This window comes from Onychostoma macrolepis, chromosome 07 (assembly GCF_012432095.1).
Source record: "Onychostoma macrolepis isolate SWU-2019 chromosome 07, ASM1243209v1, whole genome shotgun sequence".
Classification (NCBI taxonomy): Eukaryota; Metazoa; Chordata; class Actinopteri; order Cypriniformes; family Cyprinidae; genus Onychostoma; species Onychostoma macrolepis.
In genome coordinates this window covers 48,108,777-48,128,185 of record NC_081161.1, presented here as the reverse complement: position 1 = coordinate 48,128,185, position 19,409 = coordinate 48,108,777, and the positions used below count along the sequence as shown (strand labels likewise).

Genomic DNA, 19,409 nt, shown 5'->3' with positions numbered 1-19,409 from the left:
TTCTTTTTCCCATTTAAAGAAATCTTGGGTTATTATAGGTCTCTCTTTCTCTCTCTCTCTCTCTCTCTCTCGTGGGTCTGTCTCACAGGTGGCTGTCAGCTGGTTCTCTCTCTTGCCGTAATGATTTATTTATCGTAATAACACTGGAGTCGAGGCCAGAAATGAGTGCTGAAAACACTGACATAATGCCAGAGCATTACCACACAACAACTACACACACACACACACACACACACGTTTGTTTTTGTGAAAATTGGGGACTCTCCATAGGCGTAATGGTTTTTATACTGTACCTACTGTATGTGCTATTGCCCTACACCTAAACCTACCCCTTACAGGAGACTTTCTGCATTTTTAGATAATAAAAAAAAAAAAAAACACCATTTAGTATGTTTTTTAAGCCTTTTGAATTACGGGGACATAGACAGTGTCCTCATAAACCAACTTCAAATTTAATACCTCTGTCATACCCATGTCATTATACAAATTTTGTCCCTGTAAACCACAAAAACCAGTACACACTCACACACACACACTCTAAAATATTAGAATGTCCCTTCTTCTTGAATCATGTGACAAACTAAAGACTATTGGTCATTTAAACAACCACGTTTCACACCAACTTCCTGTTTCAAAGGGAAACTCAAGAACACACAGGAAAGCAGAGCGGCTCGTCACATCAGCGAAACACAGCCAATCCCTCACGCAGCTTCACACACTCTGAAGAATAAAGCTTCTTCGCTGGCATGGATGATCCACCGGCCAGAAGCCTTTATTCTCAGAGTGTAGAGAAGCGACAGAAGCCCTGAGACACTGATGATCTGATGAAGGTCCGTCACTAAAGGCCACAGCTCTCAGAGAACGACAGCAGACATAAAAATGTGTTGCGCTGTACGGCAGAACGAACGACAGAAAGAGCTCTCTGTGAAGTGAGCGATGCTGCGATGATAACCAGCGCTCCGGAAATGCTTCTTCAGCCGCAGCTGATGCACAGATACTCGTCTGCAGCAGCTGTTTGAGCATACACTTCATTAGAAGCTGCTTTGTGTTTTGTTGTGAAGAGGTGAAGGGAAATCATTTCAGCTTAGTGCGTGATAGTAAATGAATAAAAATATAATTTGACAGATAAAGTCGTCTGCCTTGCTGCCAAGCATCAACCTTTATCAGCGCAGGTTTTAATTGGACATGTTCAGTCAGAACGGCCAAAAACATAATTATTATTCAACAAATAAGTGATCCTGACAAATCATTTAAAAAAAACAAGCGATGCAGTAAACACATTTGCGAGGGTGCGTTGGTTTGTTAACGGTGACAGAGCCGCTGTCTCCCTCAGGATGATAGAAATACACTCTCAATCAGAGCTTTTTAGCAGAAGAGACGTGAAATGAGTTATGAAACAGCATCAGCTGCTCTGATTCTCTGATTGACTACAGCAGGAGACATCAGAGACACATGAGACATGCACACACAAATACTCAGAAGAAGGCTTTAGAGCAGAGGGATTGCATCAGAAATAAATAAATAAATAAATAGAAAATATAATTCAATTTTCTTTGCATTACTGAAACCTTAGTCTTTTGATTAAAGTCTTAAATGAAAATCTGAACCCTTATCAGGCAGGCTTATTATAGTTATAATTAACTGAGGCTTACAAACATTTAAAAAATAAATAAAATAAAATAAATGTTAACTGAAATAAAATGTATATATATATATATATATATATATATATATATATATATATATATATATATATCTATATGTCAAGTTTTCTAAGCAACAATTCTAATTTTCATTTAGTTTAACTTCATGTACTAAAATAGCTAAAATGAAAATAAAAACTATATAGACATTTAAAAACAATAATAACTAATTATGACAAAAACAAACAAGACAATTACTAAAACTTTAACTACAATTAATATGAAAAATGCAAAAATATATATAATATTAATAAAACTTATTTTTTATTTTTTTTAATAAGTCAGTAAACTTTATTAGTTAATATTTAATATTTAAATAGCAACAGAAGCGTGTTGTTGTCAGTATTGTGTTAGCTGTATTAAGGCATGACTCTATGAGTTTGAGGACAGTTTGGCATCCAGCTGCGCTCTGAAGAAGCGTTTCTCGCACCGGAGCCGCTCCGAGCAGCACAACCACAATGACTCTTTAATCCAGTGTCTCTGTCTGCTCTCTCCCGTCTCTCTGTTCCTCCGGATGTCTCTCGCCGCAGGTCACCATCTCGGTGGATGGCATTCTGACCACCACCGGATACACGCAGGAGGATTACACCATGCTGGGCTCCGATGACTTCTTCTACATCGGAGGAAGCCCGAACACGGCCGACCTGCCCGGATCTCCGGTCAGCAACAACTTCATGGGCTGCCTGAAGGACGTGAGTCTGACGAGCACTAACGAACTTGGCAGCTCCACACAATCAGCTGTCCCCACTAACAAATGACCAGCCTATCAAAAATCACTCTTAAATCTCTCATCATCACCAAATATTGGATTCAGTCTGTTTTCTAGAGCTGCCCCCTAATAGTTGACTAACCGTTAGTCGATCAGAAGAGGCCTGGTCCTACAAAATTTGATTAGTCGCAGAAAAAAAAAAAAAACTAAATAAAAAGCCACATTTGTGAAGTCACGCAGATCGTTAACTGCTGGTCTTTGGTGTGCTCACTTTCTCTTAAAATACTCCGTCATTTTTGCTCATACAGATAAAAGTAATACATCTTTCAAATCTGTAAAGACTCTCCGTTTATTTGTGTGCACTTACAATAACAACAAAACATGGTGCTTGTGTAAAATAATGAAAGCAAACAGGGTGCGCTTTCTGCCGTCTCGGTCTCTGTGGACTCAGTGTATACTTGTCTTACAGACATGAAAAATATATCTATATTTGTGAGAGTGAAATGTCTACTTTCAAATGAACCAATTCAAATGGAAGACAAATATTCTCAGATTATGTAATCCGTGTGAAACAACATCACTAGTGCAGAGATGACGAGTCAGTGTCGCCGACTTCATCTCTTAAACCAAGAACAAAAAACCACTAGTTTAGCAATGAATTATTAAAATGTTAATGCAGCCTCCTTACTGTTTTTCCCTGACACATTCATAATCATTACTTCTGCCGGTGCGCCATGGCAAGCTTCATGCGTGTGCTTGAGCGCTTATTAGGCTATGCAATTAAAGTCTCATTATTATGATTTTAATGGTTTGTACAACATGTGATTAGTCGACTAATGCTTCAAATGAACGACTTCTAGTCGACCAGAAAAATCTTTAGTCGAAGCCCTACTGATTTGTCAACGTGTTTTCTTTCAGTTAGGACAGGTTTTGTGTTTCTTTTAGGATGATCATGGGTTTCATTGATCTGAACCTGTGCACCTCAGTTTTTGAGTGGAAACAAGCATTATTTATGGTTAATTTTGGCAATATTAACAAAAAAAACAATAAATAAATAAATAAATAACTGAGATGCATGAGCTCAAATCAGTGAGGCCTACGATCAGTCAGTTCCAGAAAAAAACACAAAGCCTGTGCTAACTGGAAGAAAACAGGCTGATAAAAAGATGGAATCCAAGATTTGGTGATAACATAGTATAATCAGTGATTTATAAGCAGGAACACCATTGGTTTAACAAGGTAGGGAAAAAAATTCCAAAAAAGTTAAAAAATGATCAACGTTTTTTGGTAAGTTGTTATATATCCTGTGTGAGCAAAGTCAGTTTTAGTCCAATCCGATAACAGTAACAAGCATTTTCAGGGTCTAAATGAGTGAAACAAAGATGAAGTGCATCATCTCTGTTTGTGTGAGCAGAAGTAACGACTTGTGCTCAGCCAATGGAGTGAGTTTGGGGGCGGAGCTAACTGTTTGTGCGACGGCAGGTGGGCGGTGTGTATTGCTGTTATCACTGTAAATATAGTTCTGTCAGGAGGACCACTATCGTCAAATGATAGACACTTAGCATACAGTTTGGTTTGGCGGTATGGTTCTGTTCTGGGCAAAAACTCCTTGTCCATCCATGCAGACTGTCATGAATGAGCAGGGAGAGCAGCAATAATAACAGCCCCAAGGGTTACCAGAACAGAACCAAGCAGATCATTAATGTACTTAACTGCATTTAGTGTAACACATTACTCAAGATTAGGGATTCTGATCCAACAGGAATGTCAGAAGCCAAGTTCTGACTGGCGAAAGGAGGAGTTGGGGATGGAGGAGGGTAATATGCTCCCAGGCAAGCAAAAGCTGCTGAATAATACTGAATAGCGCTTATGTAGGGATGCCGTGATAGGTGTCGTATTCCTACAGGTAGATGTGATCAGCTGAGAGTCAGCCGATGCAAGCTTGACTCACGTGACCTGCCAGAACTAACACTGCTGCTTGTACAACTAAATTAAAATGAGCTAAAGTAATTGCTGAACATTTTGTTACTACTTCAGTTTATTGTGCTCAATGCTCTTATGCAAATATGAAAAATTATGTAAAATTATGTAAATATGTAAAATTCACAAAAATCCATTAGTGTAAATCATGTTTGTTGCATTGACTGAAACTGGGCAGTGAATTTCAAGCTCTGCATAACATTGAATTAAATTCAAACATTGAAATGAAGTGTTTTTGGAGTAAAGAGAAAGACCTGCTGGTGTTTAATGTTTGACATTTAAAAAAGCGATCATGTTGAAGTTTCTGTGGTTCCCATGAGTTCTGTATAGTTATTAATGTCACTCACTTTTTTAAGGTTAGTCTTGTAGTGTACAGCTGTTAGTCTAATTTCTTTTAGTGTGTCATAGTTGTTCATTTTTGACAGTCTTTACTCAAAACGTGATGAAAGCTACCTAGACTAATTAAGAGCAAATTCTTTTTTCTTTTATTTTTTCACTGAATGCCGAATAGCAGATTTAATTTGATTAGACGGTTGGAATGTCATTAGTTTCCCATGGAGCAAAAACCCATGTGAATAGAAATGATATTTATGAGTGTTAAATGCAGCAGTTAGATTAATATTTAATGTAATTTCTTCTGTCATTTATTTATTTCCCATTGAGGTTACTCATAATTCGCTTGTTTGCCTGTTTTGGATGACATATTCTTTTGCAAGTAATTACAAGTTTGTTGAATCTTTGGTGCAACTCGCCTTAAAGAAATGCCTGCTTTTCATAAATATAGCTTCCAGCGCTGTTCTGTGAATGCCTGCATTGAGAATCGCTGCTGAAGGTGTGTCTGTAGTGACAGAAATTAATGTTTATTATTAATTACATAGGATGGAAAAACACAAAGGAGTAATTTCCCTGCTGACAATATTGCTAGAAATGTTTGTTTAAATCTGTGCTACAATAAACCTGCTCTAGGTGCAGATATCAGTGCAGATTAATGAATGCGCTTATATGCTTAAAACCCTGTGAACAATTCTTCTGCATGTCTATATGTATGTATGCAAACAAACAAGACCAATCAGTGAGACTGCACTGATAAAAAGATTCTGTGGCCAAGTAAATACTACAGAAAAACAAATGTAATTTCTATATGAAAAGGTTAGTTCAGGCAATAATAATAATAATAATAAAAAAAGTAAATTCTATATTGGTACTGAATTCAAGCTTAAATATAAACGTTACGAAATCAACTAAAACCTACTCAACTTTTCTGATACTGGATATTCCATCATGCACTGGAGCATGAGTAATAAACAAGGTTGATTTCCCCCCCCCTGATTTCCAGCTGTATTTACACTTTTATCATTGCTTTTGCTGTTAGGTTTAGTTACTTGTGATTTTGTTACATCTGAAGTTCATGTTCTACTTAAAATGACTCAAAATTGTGTCATTGTCATTGTGTATTGTGTACCAAGTATTGAAGTCTCGGTCACACTTTATATTAGGTGGCCTTAACTACTATGTACTTACATCAAAAAACAAGTACAATGTACTTATTGTGTTCATATTGTATTGCAAAACACTTCTGCTGCTATTGAGGGGGATACGGGTGAGGTTAGGGACAGGTTTGGTGGTATGGGTAGGTTTAAGGGTGGGTTAAGGTGTAAGGGATGGGTCAACAGTGTAATTATAAATTTAATTACAGAAATTAATTACAGATGTAATTTCATATAGGTATATTTAAAAATATAAGTACATGTATGTACACAATAAGTGCATTGTACCAAATGATTAATTTAAATGTAAGTACATAGTAGTTAAGGCCACCTAATATAAAGTGGGACCGACGTCTCTGTTTGGGTGAGGGCCACATTACTAATTATGTAGATATAGTGTCTACATGATATCTATTGTATTATTTACTTAGATGTTTCTAAGTAACATACACTTTAAAAGCATGGTTTAACTAGGTGCTATTTTAAATAAAATCAAAGTATTTTCAAGCAAGCTTTGACTAAATAAAAATGACTCAAATTTTTACTGGCCAAGCTAAAGTTACTTATTTGCTGTGTTAAATTTACTTAACTTAATTCTACACTGAAAAAAACTTTTTTTTTTTTTTTTTAAGGTAAGTGGTTGCAATCAATTTATTTTAGCTACATTTAAATAAACAAATTTATTTGACCAACTTTCAACTAAATTTGTTTATTTAAATGTAGCTAAAATAAATAGTTTGCAACCACTTACCTTAAAACAATTTAGCAGCATTTTGTTTTCAGTGTGTATGTGAAATTATATGAAATATTTGCTTATTTTCTTTATGAATGTTAAGTTCATTAGTGAGTAGATTGTACAGAGCAGTTGCAGTAAAATTTACTTAAAATTATTTTCTTGCTTAGCATGTTTATCTTGTTTTCTAGTATAAATATCTAAACATTCTTGAATCAGGATGCATTTACTTGACAAGTAAAATGACTTAAGATATTATGTCTTGTTTTCTGAAAATAAATAAATAAATAAAATAAAATCTGATTTTTGTTAGTTTTTGCTTAAAACAAGTAAAAATATCTGCCAGTGGGGTAAGAAAAATTATCTAGTTTAGCCTTTGAATTAAGATTATTTTAAAACAATTTGGATAATATTTTCAGAAAACAAGACAATAATATCTTAAGTCATTTTACTTGTCAAGTAAATGTGTCCTTATTCAAGAATGTTTAGATATTTAGTTAGTTTAGTTAGAAACTTTATTAATCCCTGGAAGGAGGGGCAACTCATTTGCCATCACTGTACATCGCAGACAGCACAATACACGACCTAACAATAAGCACAAAAACAATATCAATCCATAAACAACGTAGACCATTTTGTTAAAAAAAAACCTTAACAGCTGTTGGATTAAAAGACTTTCTAAATCGTTCTGTAGAACACTGAGGCATTACTAATCTTCCACTGAATGAACTCTTAAATCCGCTGAAGATATTATTTAGTAGATGTCCTTCGTAATACAAAATAATTTTCAATTTTGCCCTTGTTTTCCACAATAACCTTGAGAGAAATTGGGAAATAAAAGCAATAATTGAACTGGCCTTTCTGATCCTTTTATTAATCCTGTTTTTATCCTCTACAGTCAAGATATATACTTATACTAGAAAACACTAAGCAAGAGAATATTTTTTGCAGTGAAGGTATTATTTCAGCGTGCGTTGTTTAATGCACTCCTGCAGGTGGTGTACAAGAACAACGACTTCAAGCTGGAGCTGTCGCGTCTGGCCATCGAGAGGGACCCTAAGATCAGTCTGCACGGGGACCTGGTGTTCCGCTGTGAGGACGTGGCGGCCCTCGACCCCGTGACCTTCGAGACGCCCGAGTCCTACATCGCCCTGCCACGCTGGGACACCAAGAAGACTAGCTCCATCTCCTTCGACTTCCGCACCACCGAGCCCAGCGGCCTGCTGCTGTTCAGCCACGGCAAGCCCCAGAGCAGCAAAGAGCAGCGGCCCGGCCGCGAGATGAAGACCGACTACTTCGCCATGGAGCTGCTGGACGGCTTTCTTTACCTGCTAATGGACATGGGCTCCGGAAGCATCAAGCTCAAGACCAGCAACAAGAAGGTGAACGACGGAGAGTGGTGCCACGTGGACTTCCAGAGAGAAGGACGGAGAGGTGAGGAGTGATTCATACGGGTCTGTGCATTCTTCAGTGACCGCTAGCGTAAAAAGCGCTATGCCACTAAACTTGAATTGAACTGACCGGACAACCTGGGCTGCGTTTGCCAAAAGCACAACTAAACAGTCTAAAAATCTCTCTGCAGTTTTTCGCCAAATTAAAACCTTGCGGGATTACCGTTAAAAGTGGATAATTTAGGATATATTAGTATTGTACCATTTTGTGTAAAATGTAAGTATTGTAATTTTCAAATATTATTATTTTTATTTATTTTTTAAATTAGTTTAACATAATAATACTAATACTAATTATTATTATTATTATTACTACTGAAGTGGTCTCTGTGTTTCTTTTGTCTGGATGTTTCAACAACAGCAATTTTAGACATTTTGTTTTAAATGTTTTGTTGATTAAATGTTTATCATATGGCAGTTATATTTGCAATTACAATAGATGGTTAAATAATTACATTTTGGACCAAGTCATGCAGCTCTATACTGTAAAACAATATTTAAAAAAAAAAAAAAAAAACACTTACAGAAACATTAAATATTTTATTTGTTTTCCTGCAAGTCATCAGTGTTAATTAGAGGTGTATAAATACGTTTTTTTTTTTTTTTTAATCAAGCTTTTCACTGCCACCACCCCAAAATAAATAAATAACAATAACAATAATAGTTACTGCTTTTGTTGTTTTTCACCCATGTAACCTTGTATTCTAATAAAAAAAAGCACTCTTTTTATAATCTGAAGAACCTTCTTTCGCAATAAAGAACCTTTTGTTAAACAGAAAGGTTCTTCAGATTGAATCATTTAGACAAAAAGGTTCTTCTATGGCATCGTGAAGCACCTTTATTTTTAAGAGTGAAGGTTTTGACACCAGTGTTTTAGATACTGACATAATTTCATAATTCTCAATTCCAGTTTTAAAACCATAATAAAATCTACTAGCCTAATATAAAGTTCAACCTATACCTATCAAGACAAGTAAACATTCAGTAATAAAATAAGAGCAAATAAACAAATTACAAGCACTAGCACAAATAAATACAACAGAACAAAGATACTATTTTCACTTTTGTCCAAAGCGACTCACATTGCATTGAATGTTTGTGTGAGTTCATGCTTTCCTTGGGAATCACACCCCTTACCTCGGCGTCACTAACGCCACACTCTATTGTTTGAGCTACAGAAATACTGTTACCATGCACATGTGTTGAAACCTCAACTGAAAATCTCAGTGAAACTTCAGGAAAATGGTTTATCTGGAATGGGTTTTGGGAATGGCTGCTGTAGAGGATTCACTCCAGCACTTATCGCTGCTAAAGCGCGGCCAACGAGACGCCGTTAAACCCCATCCACGCTGCCAAAGGCTGCCTCCATTTGCTGTAATTGGCTAATCGAGTGTAAGACTAGAGGAGGTGGGTGTGTGTCCTGTGGGGAAGAAAGTCCAGCAGTTCTCTAATTGCAGTTTAATAGACAATTAAGAATCAGTCATAAATCTCGTCGATCTGCCGAGAGAGCAGCGCTCACGCCGAAATATAGACACACATCGCTCATGCACACTTCTTGATAAAAAAAAATATCAAGAGTAATCAGACTAAATTATCGTGTACCCACAGACTCAACTTTTAGATCTCTATAACGGTGCTGTAAAGAGAAAAGCAGCTTCTATTGTTACTGATACAGCAATTTCTATTCTAAATAAGGCCAAGCAGTTTTGTCAGGATCTTGTATCTTAGGTTCGCTATTATTTTTTTTTTGTATTGTGCATATGTGAGCCTTTTACCTAAAACACATTTCTGTCAGTAGCTATGTTTCCATCCAAAAATTTGAGATAAATTTATGCGCAAAATTGGAATATCGCATAAAACATTTGCGCATAAAGCACCGTTTTCATCCAAACGAGAAGAGAACAAAATTGTCACTTCCTGATAAACTGGCACTTTATATCTCTAAGAAAACTAGGAGAAACCACTGAATATAATAATTATGATAAATGACATCCACCTCAGAGCGAGCAGACAAAACAATAAATGCGGTCATTGCTTTCGGAGGTGGATGCTGCTGTTTGGGAATGCAGGCGTGTAAGACAATTATACAGAAATACCTTGATGACAGGCTTTCCTCAGGCATTTCAGAATGACCATAACAACATATAAATGCTGTGAACGAGATCGGTCTGCTGGTTAGTCAAGTTATCCCGTCTCATAGTGCAAACTCACATGAGTTTTCGATGAGCATGGAGGAATTTATGTGCATTTATTCTTATCGGATAAAATGTTTATCCTACTCAAATGTGGGTGTAAGTTTTTTTATGCACAGTTTTTTGGAATTTAAGCTCATCTTGGCGTTTACATTCAGCGGTTTTTTATATATGATATTCCAAAATGCACGTAAAAATGGGGCATGGAAACATAGCTACAGGTTGATAGATAATAAAGTTTTTTGAATCTTGAATCTTCTCCTCCTCGCCAGGCTCCATCTCCGTCAACAGCCGCTCCATTCCCTTCAGCTCTAACGAGGGCAGCGAGATCCTGGACCTGGACAGTGACATGTATCTGGGCGGTCTGCCGGAGAGTAGTCAAGGCCTGATCCTGCCGCCCGAGGTCTGGACCGCGCTGCTGAACTACGGCTACGTGGGCTGCATCCGCGACCTCTTCATCGACGGCAAGAGTCGCGATGTGCGGCGTCTGGCCGAGATCCAGAGCGTGCCGGGCGTCAGCAGCTTTTGCACGCGCGAGCTCCAGAAGAGGTGCAGCAGCGCCCCCTGCGCCAACGGAGGACAGTGCAAGGAGGGCTGGAACCGCTACATCTGCGACTGCACTGGCACCGGATTCCTGGGCAGCAACTGTGAGATCGGTGGGTAAAACCAGAAAACACAGATACTAATGAAATAAATGCTTAATGTTTCCAGCTAGATCTAACTGCAGTACTCAGGCAAAGAAATTGAATAAAGTAATCAAAAGTAAAATTTGGAACACTTTGGAGTCTGCACTGTATTAAATATACATTTATTTTTCACCCAAAAATAAAAATGTGCTGAAAATGTGCTCACCCTCAGGCCACTTGAGATTAGCATGAGTTTGTTTCTTTATCAGATTTGGAGAAATGTGTCATTGCATCTCAGCAATGGATGCTCTGCAGTGAATGGGTGCCGTCAGAATGAGAGTCCAAACAGCTGATAGAAACATCACAATAATCCACACCACTCCAGTCCATCAGTTAACATCTGGAGAAGACAAAAGCTGAAACAAATCCATCATTATGCAGATTTTAACTCATATACGAGTCCATAATTACGCTTCCTCCAGTGAAAAAGTGTTCTGGTGTGAATCAGGAGAGAAGTCTGCACAGATCAAGCAGCGTTTACAAGACAAAACAGCTCTAAACAAATATGTGGCTGGATGTTGATGTGAGAGACGACAGCAGATGCACTTTTTCACTGCAGGAAGCATTATTATGGATTATGGACTTGTATCTTAGTTAAAAACATCTTAATGTGGATTTGTTTCAGCTTTTGTCTTCTCCAGATGTTAACTGATGGACTGGAGTGCTGTGGATTATTGTGATGTTTTTATCAGCTGTTTGGACTCTCATTCTGACGGCTGATTTATGACATTTCTCCAAATCTGTTTCAATGAACAAACTCATCTACATTTCATTTTTTAATTTACATCCACTTGACATATAACCGGCCATGTTTTCCAGGATAGCTATTCGCCAAGATGTGCATTTTGACAATAATGTGTTTATATGCTGATTTAAGTGCAAGAAGAAGTGAAAGAAAACTCAATTCAGCATTCACTGTTGAATGAGGTGGCTTTACGTGTGTGTGATAATGGAAAACCGTGTGAGTAATGTATGGAGTTCTGTTTCGCGTCTTCTTGCAATGAAATGGTTCAAAAATGTTTAAACTGGCAAGACTTAAAAGGCATGCCAAACATTTGGTCAGCTGTCCAGCTCTGACAGGATAATATGTAAATCTTGTGTTATATTGCATTGAATTCTCATTCTGTCACTGTAGCATCTTTCAGCTGGTTTATATTTAGCACTAGCATGAGCCCATCCGTGACGCTTTTATCAGGCGCACACAGAGCTGCGAAGCACCGCCGTTCGCGCTTCATTTCTTTGCATTCGGCTCGCTGTGGCATCCTGAATCATGTTGGTGGGGAAAGAGCCGATGTCACGAGCCGAGAGAAGCACTGGCGCAGCGATGCTCACCACAACCATCTGCGCCGCCTTTAACGACACCAGCTGGCGCAAGCTGCTCCGTCTCAGGCTCACGCCTCTGATATCAGCAGTTCAGCTCTGAATCTACAGATTGTCTGGGTGTTTCGCTGACATTGAGCTCAAGGGCCTTAAACGCAGAATATTTCCTCTCTCCGTGGTTTTGATTCATAGTGTTCGCTGTCAGAGCTCGAGCAGGTGGGTAATTAGGTTGGATTTGGATTCAGCTGCACTTGCCGACTGTTTAAGAGTAGTCCGTTTGTTTTATTAAACATATTTATTTCCATCTTTTTAACAGCCAGATGTTGTGCTGTGAAGTAAAGCTATTTTATTTACAGTGTGTCATGTTGCTGATCTCTGAAGGCTGGTTAGAAGCGGCTGTAGAGCGGCGCTTTACTGCCACCAAGCTTCACTGGACAGAATTACACTAAAGATCAAAGCAAAACACAAGATGGACACTCAGATGTGTTCAGTGTGTGTTTGTACTGTTATTTGTCAGACGTGTCAATGGTAGGCAAATTGACACCATTTGATGCCTTTCAACATACTGATCGTGAAACTGTATTCTGCGGTGATAATAAATATTTATATACTGTTTATAAAATGTATATTTATAATTACTTACAAATTTGTATATATAATGTCATATAAATTGAATGTGATTACATTTTTGTGATTAGTAAACATAGTGTAGAAACAAACACATACACACACACACACATTTCAAAAATCCAGTTGGTGGAAACCTTTTTGACATTATAGCTGCCCTACTTATTCGTTTGTTTGTTTATTTGTTTGTAATTGTTGTGCTGTATAAAAGCTAATTTGATGTAGATGTGTGAATCATTCTCTCTGTGAAGCACCATCTGTTTCAAAGACCTTAGAGAACCAAAATCCAGAGTTTATCATGCGTTTGTTGTGTGATTATGGTGTTTATCACGTGTTTCTATTGTTTGTTAATCTGTGTGTTTATATCATGTGTTGTTTATCATGTTTATGATGTGTTTGTTGTATGTTTACAGTGTGTTTATCATGTGTTCATCACGTGTTTATTGTTTCTATTGTTTGTTAAAGTGTGTTTATATCATGTGTTTATGGTGTGATGTGTGTGTTTGTCATGTGTTTATTGTTTGTGTTTATATCATGTGGTTATGGTGGGTTTGTTGTTTGTTTATAGTGTTTTAATGTGTGTGTTTGTCATGTGTTTATTGCGCCTATTGTGTGTTTTTAGCATGTGTTTATGGTGTGTTGATATGCGTGTTTAAACACATTTTTATCTGGTGTTTATCTGGTGTGTGTGCTGTTTATATGGGGTGTGTTTATTTCATGTGTGTTTGTGCTGTGTTTATATGGTGTGTTTTTACGGGGTGTGTGTTTATCTCGTTTGTGTTTTTGCTGTGTGTTTATCTGGTGTGTGTTTGTGCTGTGTTTATCTCGTGTGTGTTTGCACTGTGTGTTTATGGTGTGTGTGTGTGTGTGTTTATCTGGTGTGTGTGTTTGTGCTGTTTATATGGTGTGTGTTTATTTAATGTGTTTTTGCGCTGTGTTTATATGGTGTGTGTTTACGGTGTGTGTGTGTTTATCTCGTGTGTGTTTCTGCTGTGTGTTAATCTGGCGTGTGTTTGCACTGTGTGTTTATGGTGTGTGTGTGTGTTCATCTTGTGTGTGTTTATCTCGTTTGTGTTTACGCTGTGTGTTTATCTCGTGTGTGTTTATCTTGTGTGTGTTTGCGCTGTGTGTTTACGGTGTGTGTGTGTTTATCCTGTGTGTGTTTGCGCTGTATGTTTATGGTGTGTGTGTGTGTGTTTACGGTGTGTGTGTTTGTTTATCTTGTGTGTTTACGCTGTGTGTTTATGTGGTGTGTGTGTTTATCTCGTGTGTGTTTGTGCTGTGTGTTTATCTGGTGTGTGTTTACGCTGTGTGTGCAGAGGCGACAGTGCTGAGCTACGACGGCAGCATGTATCTGAAGGTCATCATGCCCAGCACGCTGCACACAGAGGCGGAGGATGTGGCGCTGCGCTTCATGTCCCAGCGGGCGTATGGGCTGCTCATGGCCACCACCTCCAAAGAGTCGGCCGACACGCTGCGGCTGGAGCTGGACGGAGGACGGGTCAAACTCACCGTCAACCTCGGTAACTACCCGTCTGTCTCTGTCTGACCTCTCCTTCCCTAAACCATCTCAAGATCTCGCCCAGTGTTTGCCCTCCGCCTGTAAACCACACCGTCCACCAGCAGAGGGCAGAACAACTCTTTCATTGGAGCCAAATCTCTATTATTAGTGACTGAAAACTGCTTCCATTTGAGTCTCAGTGTAATCAGTGTTTGCTCAGTAAAAAATCCTTAAAACAAGACACATTTACATTTAGTCATTTAGCAGACACTTTTATCCAAAGCGACTTACAAATGAGGGCAATAGAAGCAATCAAAATCAACAAAAGAGAAAAGAATATAGAAAGCTAGTGTTAGAGTTTTTTGGGGTTTTTTTACTCTCCAAATAAAGAGTGATAGAGGGTCAAATAAAGATGGAAGAGATGTGTTTTGAGCTAGCAGAATTTTTTACTAGTAGAATTGTGTAAGATATATATATATATATATATATATATATATATATATAATGTATAAACTTACATTTATTTGTAACACTTTACTTAAAGCCTTTACGTATAAGGCATTATAAAGGGTTATTAAAGGCTATAATGCATTATAATTACTCACAATGTGCATTGTAATGCATATTGCCATAAATAATTATAACAACATTTAAAATGCATAGTGTAACAATGAATTGATAAGTGTTATAATGTATTAACAGTGGTTACAATTATTCATGAGATTGTATAATGCATTAAAATGTGCATTACAAGGCATAGCTAATGCACTAAAACTACTTTTATAATGCATTATACATAAAGGCTTTAAGTACAGTGTTACCAACTTATTTTGATTTCTCATTTTAGTTTAGTTTGACTATATAAATAAAATGTATATAGACATAATAAAAACTAATAAAAAATGACTAGAACTTAAACATTTGAATGAAAATGTAAAATATGAAAATAAAAACAAATGTAAAATATGAATAAACATTCTAATATCATCTTTTTGCTCGTTATATCTGTGGTTTGGTTACTTTAAATGAATTCATATTTTTATTTAAGTCAGTTAAAATATAGGAGGGAGTAAAACTAAAACATGTCACAGTACAGCCTTTTGTTGACAGATGTTCATGTTCAAAACAGCACATCTTTCAGGGTTTGATCTGCTGCTGCTCCAGTGAGTGTGTCTGCTTTGAAGGGTGTTTTACTGTGAATCCAGACTCTGATTTCTGCAGAGTTTAGTCAAGTTCTGGTCTGGGGGACGGTGGTCTGGGTCTGATTCTGGCGGAGAGGCAAACACAGGGCAGCGGTGCATCCAGGGAAAGGACGTGGTGGGAGAGAAAGCCTCACGGAAGACCTCCATCCATCTGTCTCTCTCTCTGTCAGTCACCAGAGGAACCTCTAGTCCCTTCAACGGCGTGTCTGTCTGCGGCCTGAGCGAACAGCCAGAGACCGGCTCACACAGGACTTCATCGTTACATGGCTAAACGCCGCACCTCTAGAAGCGCTGCTAATGCACCGCCACTCAAATAATCAGGCCTAAATGTAAGATTTGATTGATGCGTTTAAGTTGCATGTAAAATTTCCATCCATTTGGATCTCACCGTTTTATCAGCAACAAACTAATAAACGTATGCATATTTCTCAGTCATACAGAAATGAGCCAGATCTTTGTACTTCAAACATCATGGCATACACTGATAAAAAAATGATTTTTTGGTGAAGTAAATACTACAGAAAAACAAATGTAATTTCTACATTAAATAATTTAGTCCAGGCAAGAATTTAAATAAAAGAGTAAATTCAATATTAATACTCAATTTAAGCTTGTAGAATTCAAAGTTTGAACTTATAAGTATATTTTACTTGGAATTGTTTGTTATTTTTACAAATATTGTTTAAGTAAATATCAAGGTCATGATCCCGTTGTTCCCATCATGCACTTGGGCATGAATAATTAATAAGGTCATTTTTTTTGTTGTTGCTGTTTTCGAGATGTATTTACACTGTTTTGTGGTTGCTTTTGTTGTTAGGTTAAGTTATATAGGTTATATAAATGCCTCATTCATTCATTCATTCATTCAATCAAGTAACTTGCTGTTTTGTGACATCTGGAGTTCATTTTTTACTCGAAATGACCCATTCATACTCGAACACTATTCACTGATTGTCACCGTCATCGTGTATCATGTGCCAAGTATTCAGGTCTCTGTGTTCATTCAGTTAATAACTATATTGAGTCAACATATTACCTTAAAATGAATAACGAGCAGTCTACTTGCTTACATACGTGCTTGTAACTTAACCACATGCTTTATAGACATTTTTTTTTCAGTGTTATGTTGTTTGAGTAAAGTTAAACCGTGACTGAGTGAGTATTGTAGGGTAAACTTAAAATAATTAAGTAGAAATTACTCATCAAACTCTACCTGGTCACGTTAAATTTACTTATTTCCTTTACTAATTTTAGATAACTTAGTTAAGTAGATTTTACTTAATTCCTTATTTAAATTTTACTTAAAAAATATTTGTGCAAAAACTTGCAAAATAAAAATTAAGTAAATTGAACTTCTTATTTTTTTCAGTGTAGTTTATTATTTACTATTTGCATTTGTTTGATTTTATTTAAATAATCATATTTTTTAATTAATTTATTGAAATTTATTAGATTCAGCATAAATTTTTGTACACACACAAAAAAAATCAGGTTACTTAAATGTATGAACATGGTTAGACTATGGCTAATGTTATTTTAGCATCTCTGAGACATAATTATAATTTTTATTAATATTTTGAGTCAGTATTTGTATACTTTCTATGTTAATTTTATTTTTAGTTAAATATTTTTGCTGTTTTTTTTTGTCATTTTTGGTCTGTATACTTTTATTAATTTATTTCATTTATTTTGTTTTAGTTATTTTAGTACATGAAGTTCAATTAAGAATTTTTGAGAAACTAACTGAAATAAAAGTTTAGTTATTTCAGTTAATGGTAATTTTATTTCTAGTAACAAAAATATTTTTAAAGTTTAGTTTCAGTTTTAGTTAACTATAATAATCCTGATATATAATACATAATGAACTATAATAACCTTGCTGTGAAACAAACAATATTCAGTTAGTTAATGTATGAGATTGAATTTATTGACTATAAATGCATATATAATTATGTATAATATATAATTGTTATTGTGTGTATAAAACACATTCAGTTTATTAGAACTATTACAGAAATCTGACCTGTTTCATTCACGTATGACTGATAAATATGATCACATTAATGTATCAGTTTATGTATAAACTGTGTCCAAACAGTTGGACGTTTTTAATATGCATTTCAAATGCATACATCTTAAATTTAGGTTTAAGTGTTATTATCTAAACTCATTACCTTGAAGAGATGACTGTTAATGAGGACTGATCGAGTGTTTCTAGAGAAGCGTCAGGGTTTTCTGAAGTGAGTGTGTTTAGTGTTTACAGACGGCAGGCGGCGGCGGTGAGACGGTCTTTGGCTGTTTGTGATCACTATTCTGTAGCGGTTGACACATTGAGACGCTCCTCAGCCTGAGCCGCAGATACAGCCTCCGCCAGCAGGAGGAGACACACACACACACACACACACACACACACGGCTCTCCTCGAGGTTATTCAGTGTAAATCTCAGTGCTGTGTTTAGTGTCACACAGTAGATGTGTTTCTGGCTGAGGAGTGCAGTGAAACCCTTTCCCACAATTCACAGCGGCAGATCCAGACCGCAGCGCTTCACGCTCATCTTCCTCACTCACGGCTATGGAGAAATATTACTACATCACACTGCTGACCAAATACATCATTTACTGAGCAACAACTGATTGAATTATGTGAGCAGAAGGAGATGCAGCGATCAGACAGACAGTTCATGACAGTTTTTGATAACACTTTACAATAAGGTTCCATTAGTTTACATGAAGTAACAGTGAAAAATACTTCTAAAGCATTTATTAATCTCAGTTAATGTTAATTTTAACATTCACTAGTAGATTATTAAAAACAAAAGTTGTATTCACTAATATTGTTTAACTGGTATGCCTGAAATATCAAATAATAGTCAGAAAAGGTGAAGGTTTATTAAACATTTAAAGAAAAAAAATGTAAAGAAAATAGGCTTTTATTGTGCTTTTATGGCTCATATAGTCTAATACAGTGAGAATATGGAGAAAAAGAAGAATAACAGCTCAGTTTTATTCAGAGACTCAAACTGAGCTAAAATATTAATCTGCTGCAGATGCTGATATTTATATGATTAAATTCTGATGCTTGTAGACTCTTAAAAATAGAGGTTCTTCATTTAAGATCTGTTCACTGAAAGGTTATTTGGGGAACCAAAAATTGTTCTTCTATGGCATCAGTGCAAAAACACCTTTTTGGAGCCTTTATTTTTAAGAATGTAATGTAAACAATGAGATCTTTCTAACAGTTCGGCAGATACTGACATACAACCTGAATTCCGGAAATGTTGGGACGTTTTTTAAAATTTGAATAAAATGAAAACTAAAAGACTTTCAAATCTCATGAGCCAATATTTTATTCACAATAGAACATAGATAACATTTTTATGCGCAAAATGAGCTCATTTCAAATTTGATGCCTGCTACAGGCATGTTTACCGTGGTGTAGCATCTCCTCTTCTTTTCAAAACAGTTTGAAGACGTCTGGGCATCGAGGTTATGAGTTTCTGGAGTTGTGGTGTTGGTCCCATTCTTGTCTGATTTAGGTTTCCAGCTGCTGAAGAGTTCGTGGTAGTCTTTGATGTATTTTTCATTTAATGATGCGCCAAATGTTCTCTATTCTTCTAATGTTCTTCTACTACGAAGCCATGCTGTTGTAATAGCTGCAGTATGTGGTTTCTGGAAGGACAGAATCATGCCGATGAGTGATGCTGAGGGCCGAAGACCACGGGCATCCAACAAAGGTCTTCAGCCATGTCCCTTACGCACAGAGATTTCTCCAGTTTCTCTCAATCTTTTGATGATGTTATGCACTGCAGGGCTCGCAA

General features: G+C 36.7%; 1 protein-coding gene across 9 annotated transcripts in view; it reads left to right on the top strand.

Moving 5' to 3' along the window:
* nrxn2b (neurexin 2b) overlaps positions 1-19,409 on the top strand; it is a 476,055-nt gene that overhangs the window by 268,967 nt on the left and 187,679 nt on the right. For 8 of the 9 annotated variants that reach the window (XM_058781462.1, XM_058781464.1, XM_058781461.1 and 5 more), the window contains 4 exons: positions 2,234-2,395; positions 7,608-8,046; positions 10,528-10,911; positions 14,208-14,411. In XM_058781462.1, coding sequence (XP_058637445.1) covers positions 2,234-2,395; positions 7,608-8,046; positions 10,528-10,911; positions 14,208-14,411 — 1,189 coding nt within the window. The remainder of the gene's footprint in view (positions 1-2,233; positions 2,396-7,607; positions 8,047-10,527; positions 10,912-14,207; positions 14,412-19,409) is intronic. The other variant, XM_058781463.1, reaches the window with a different exon arrangement.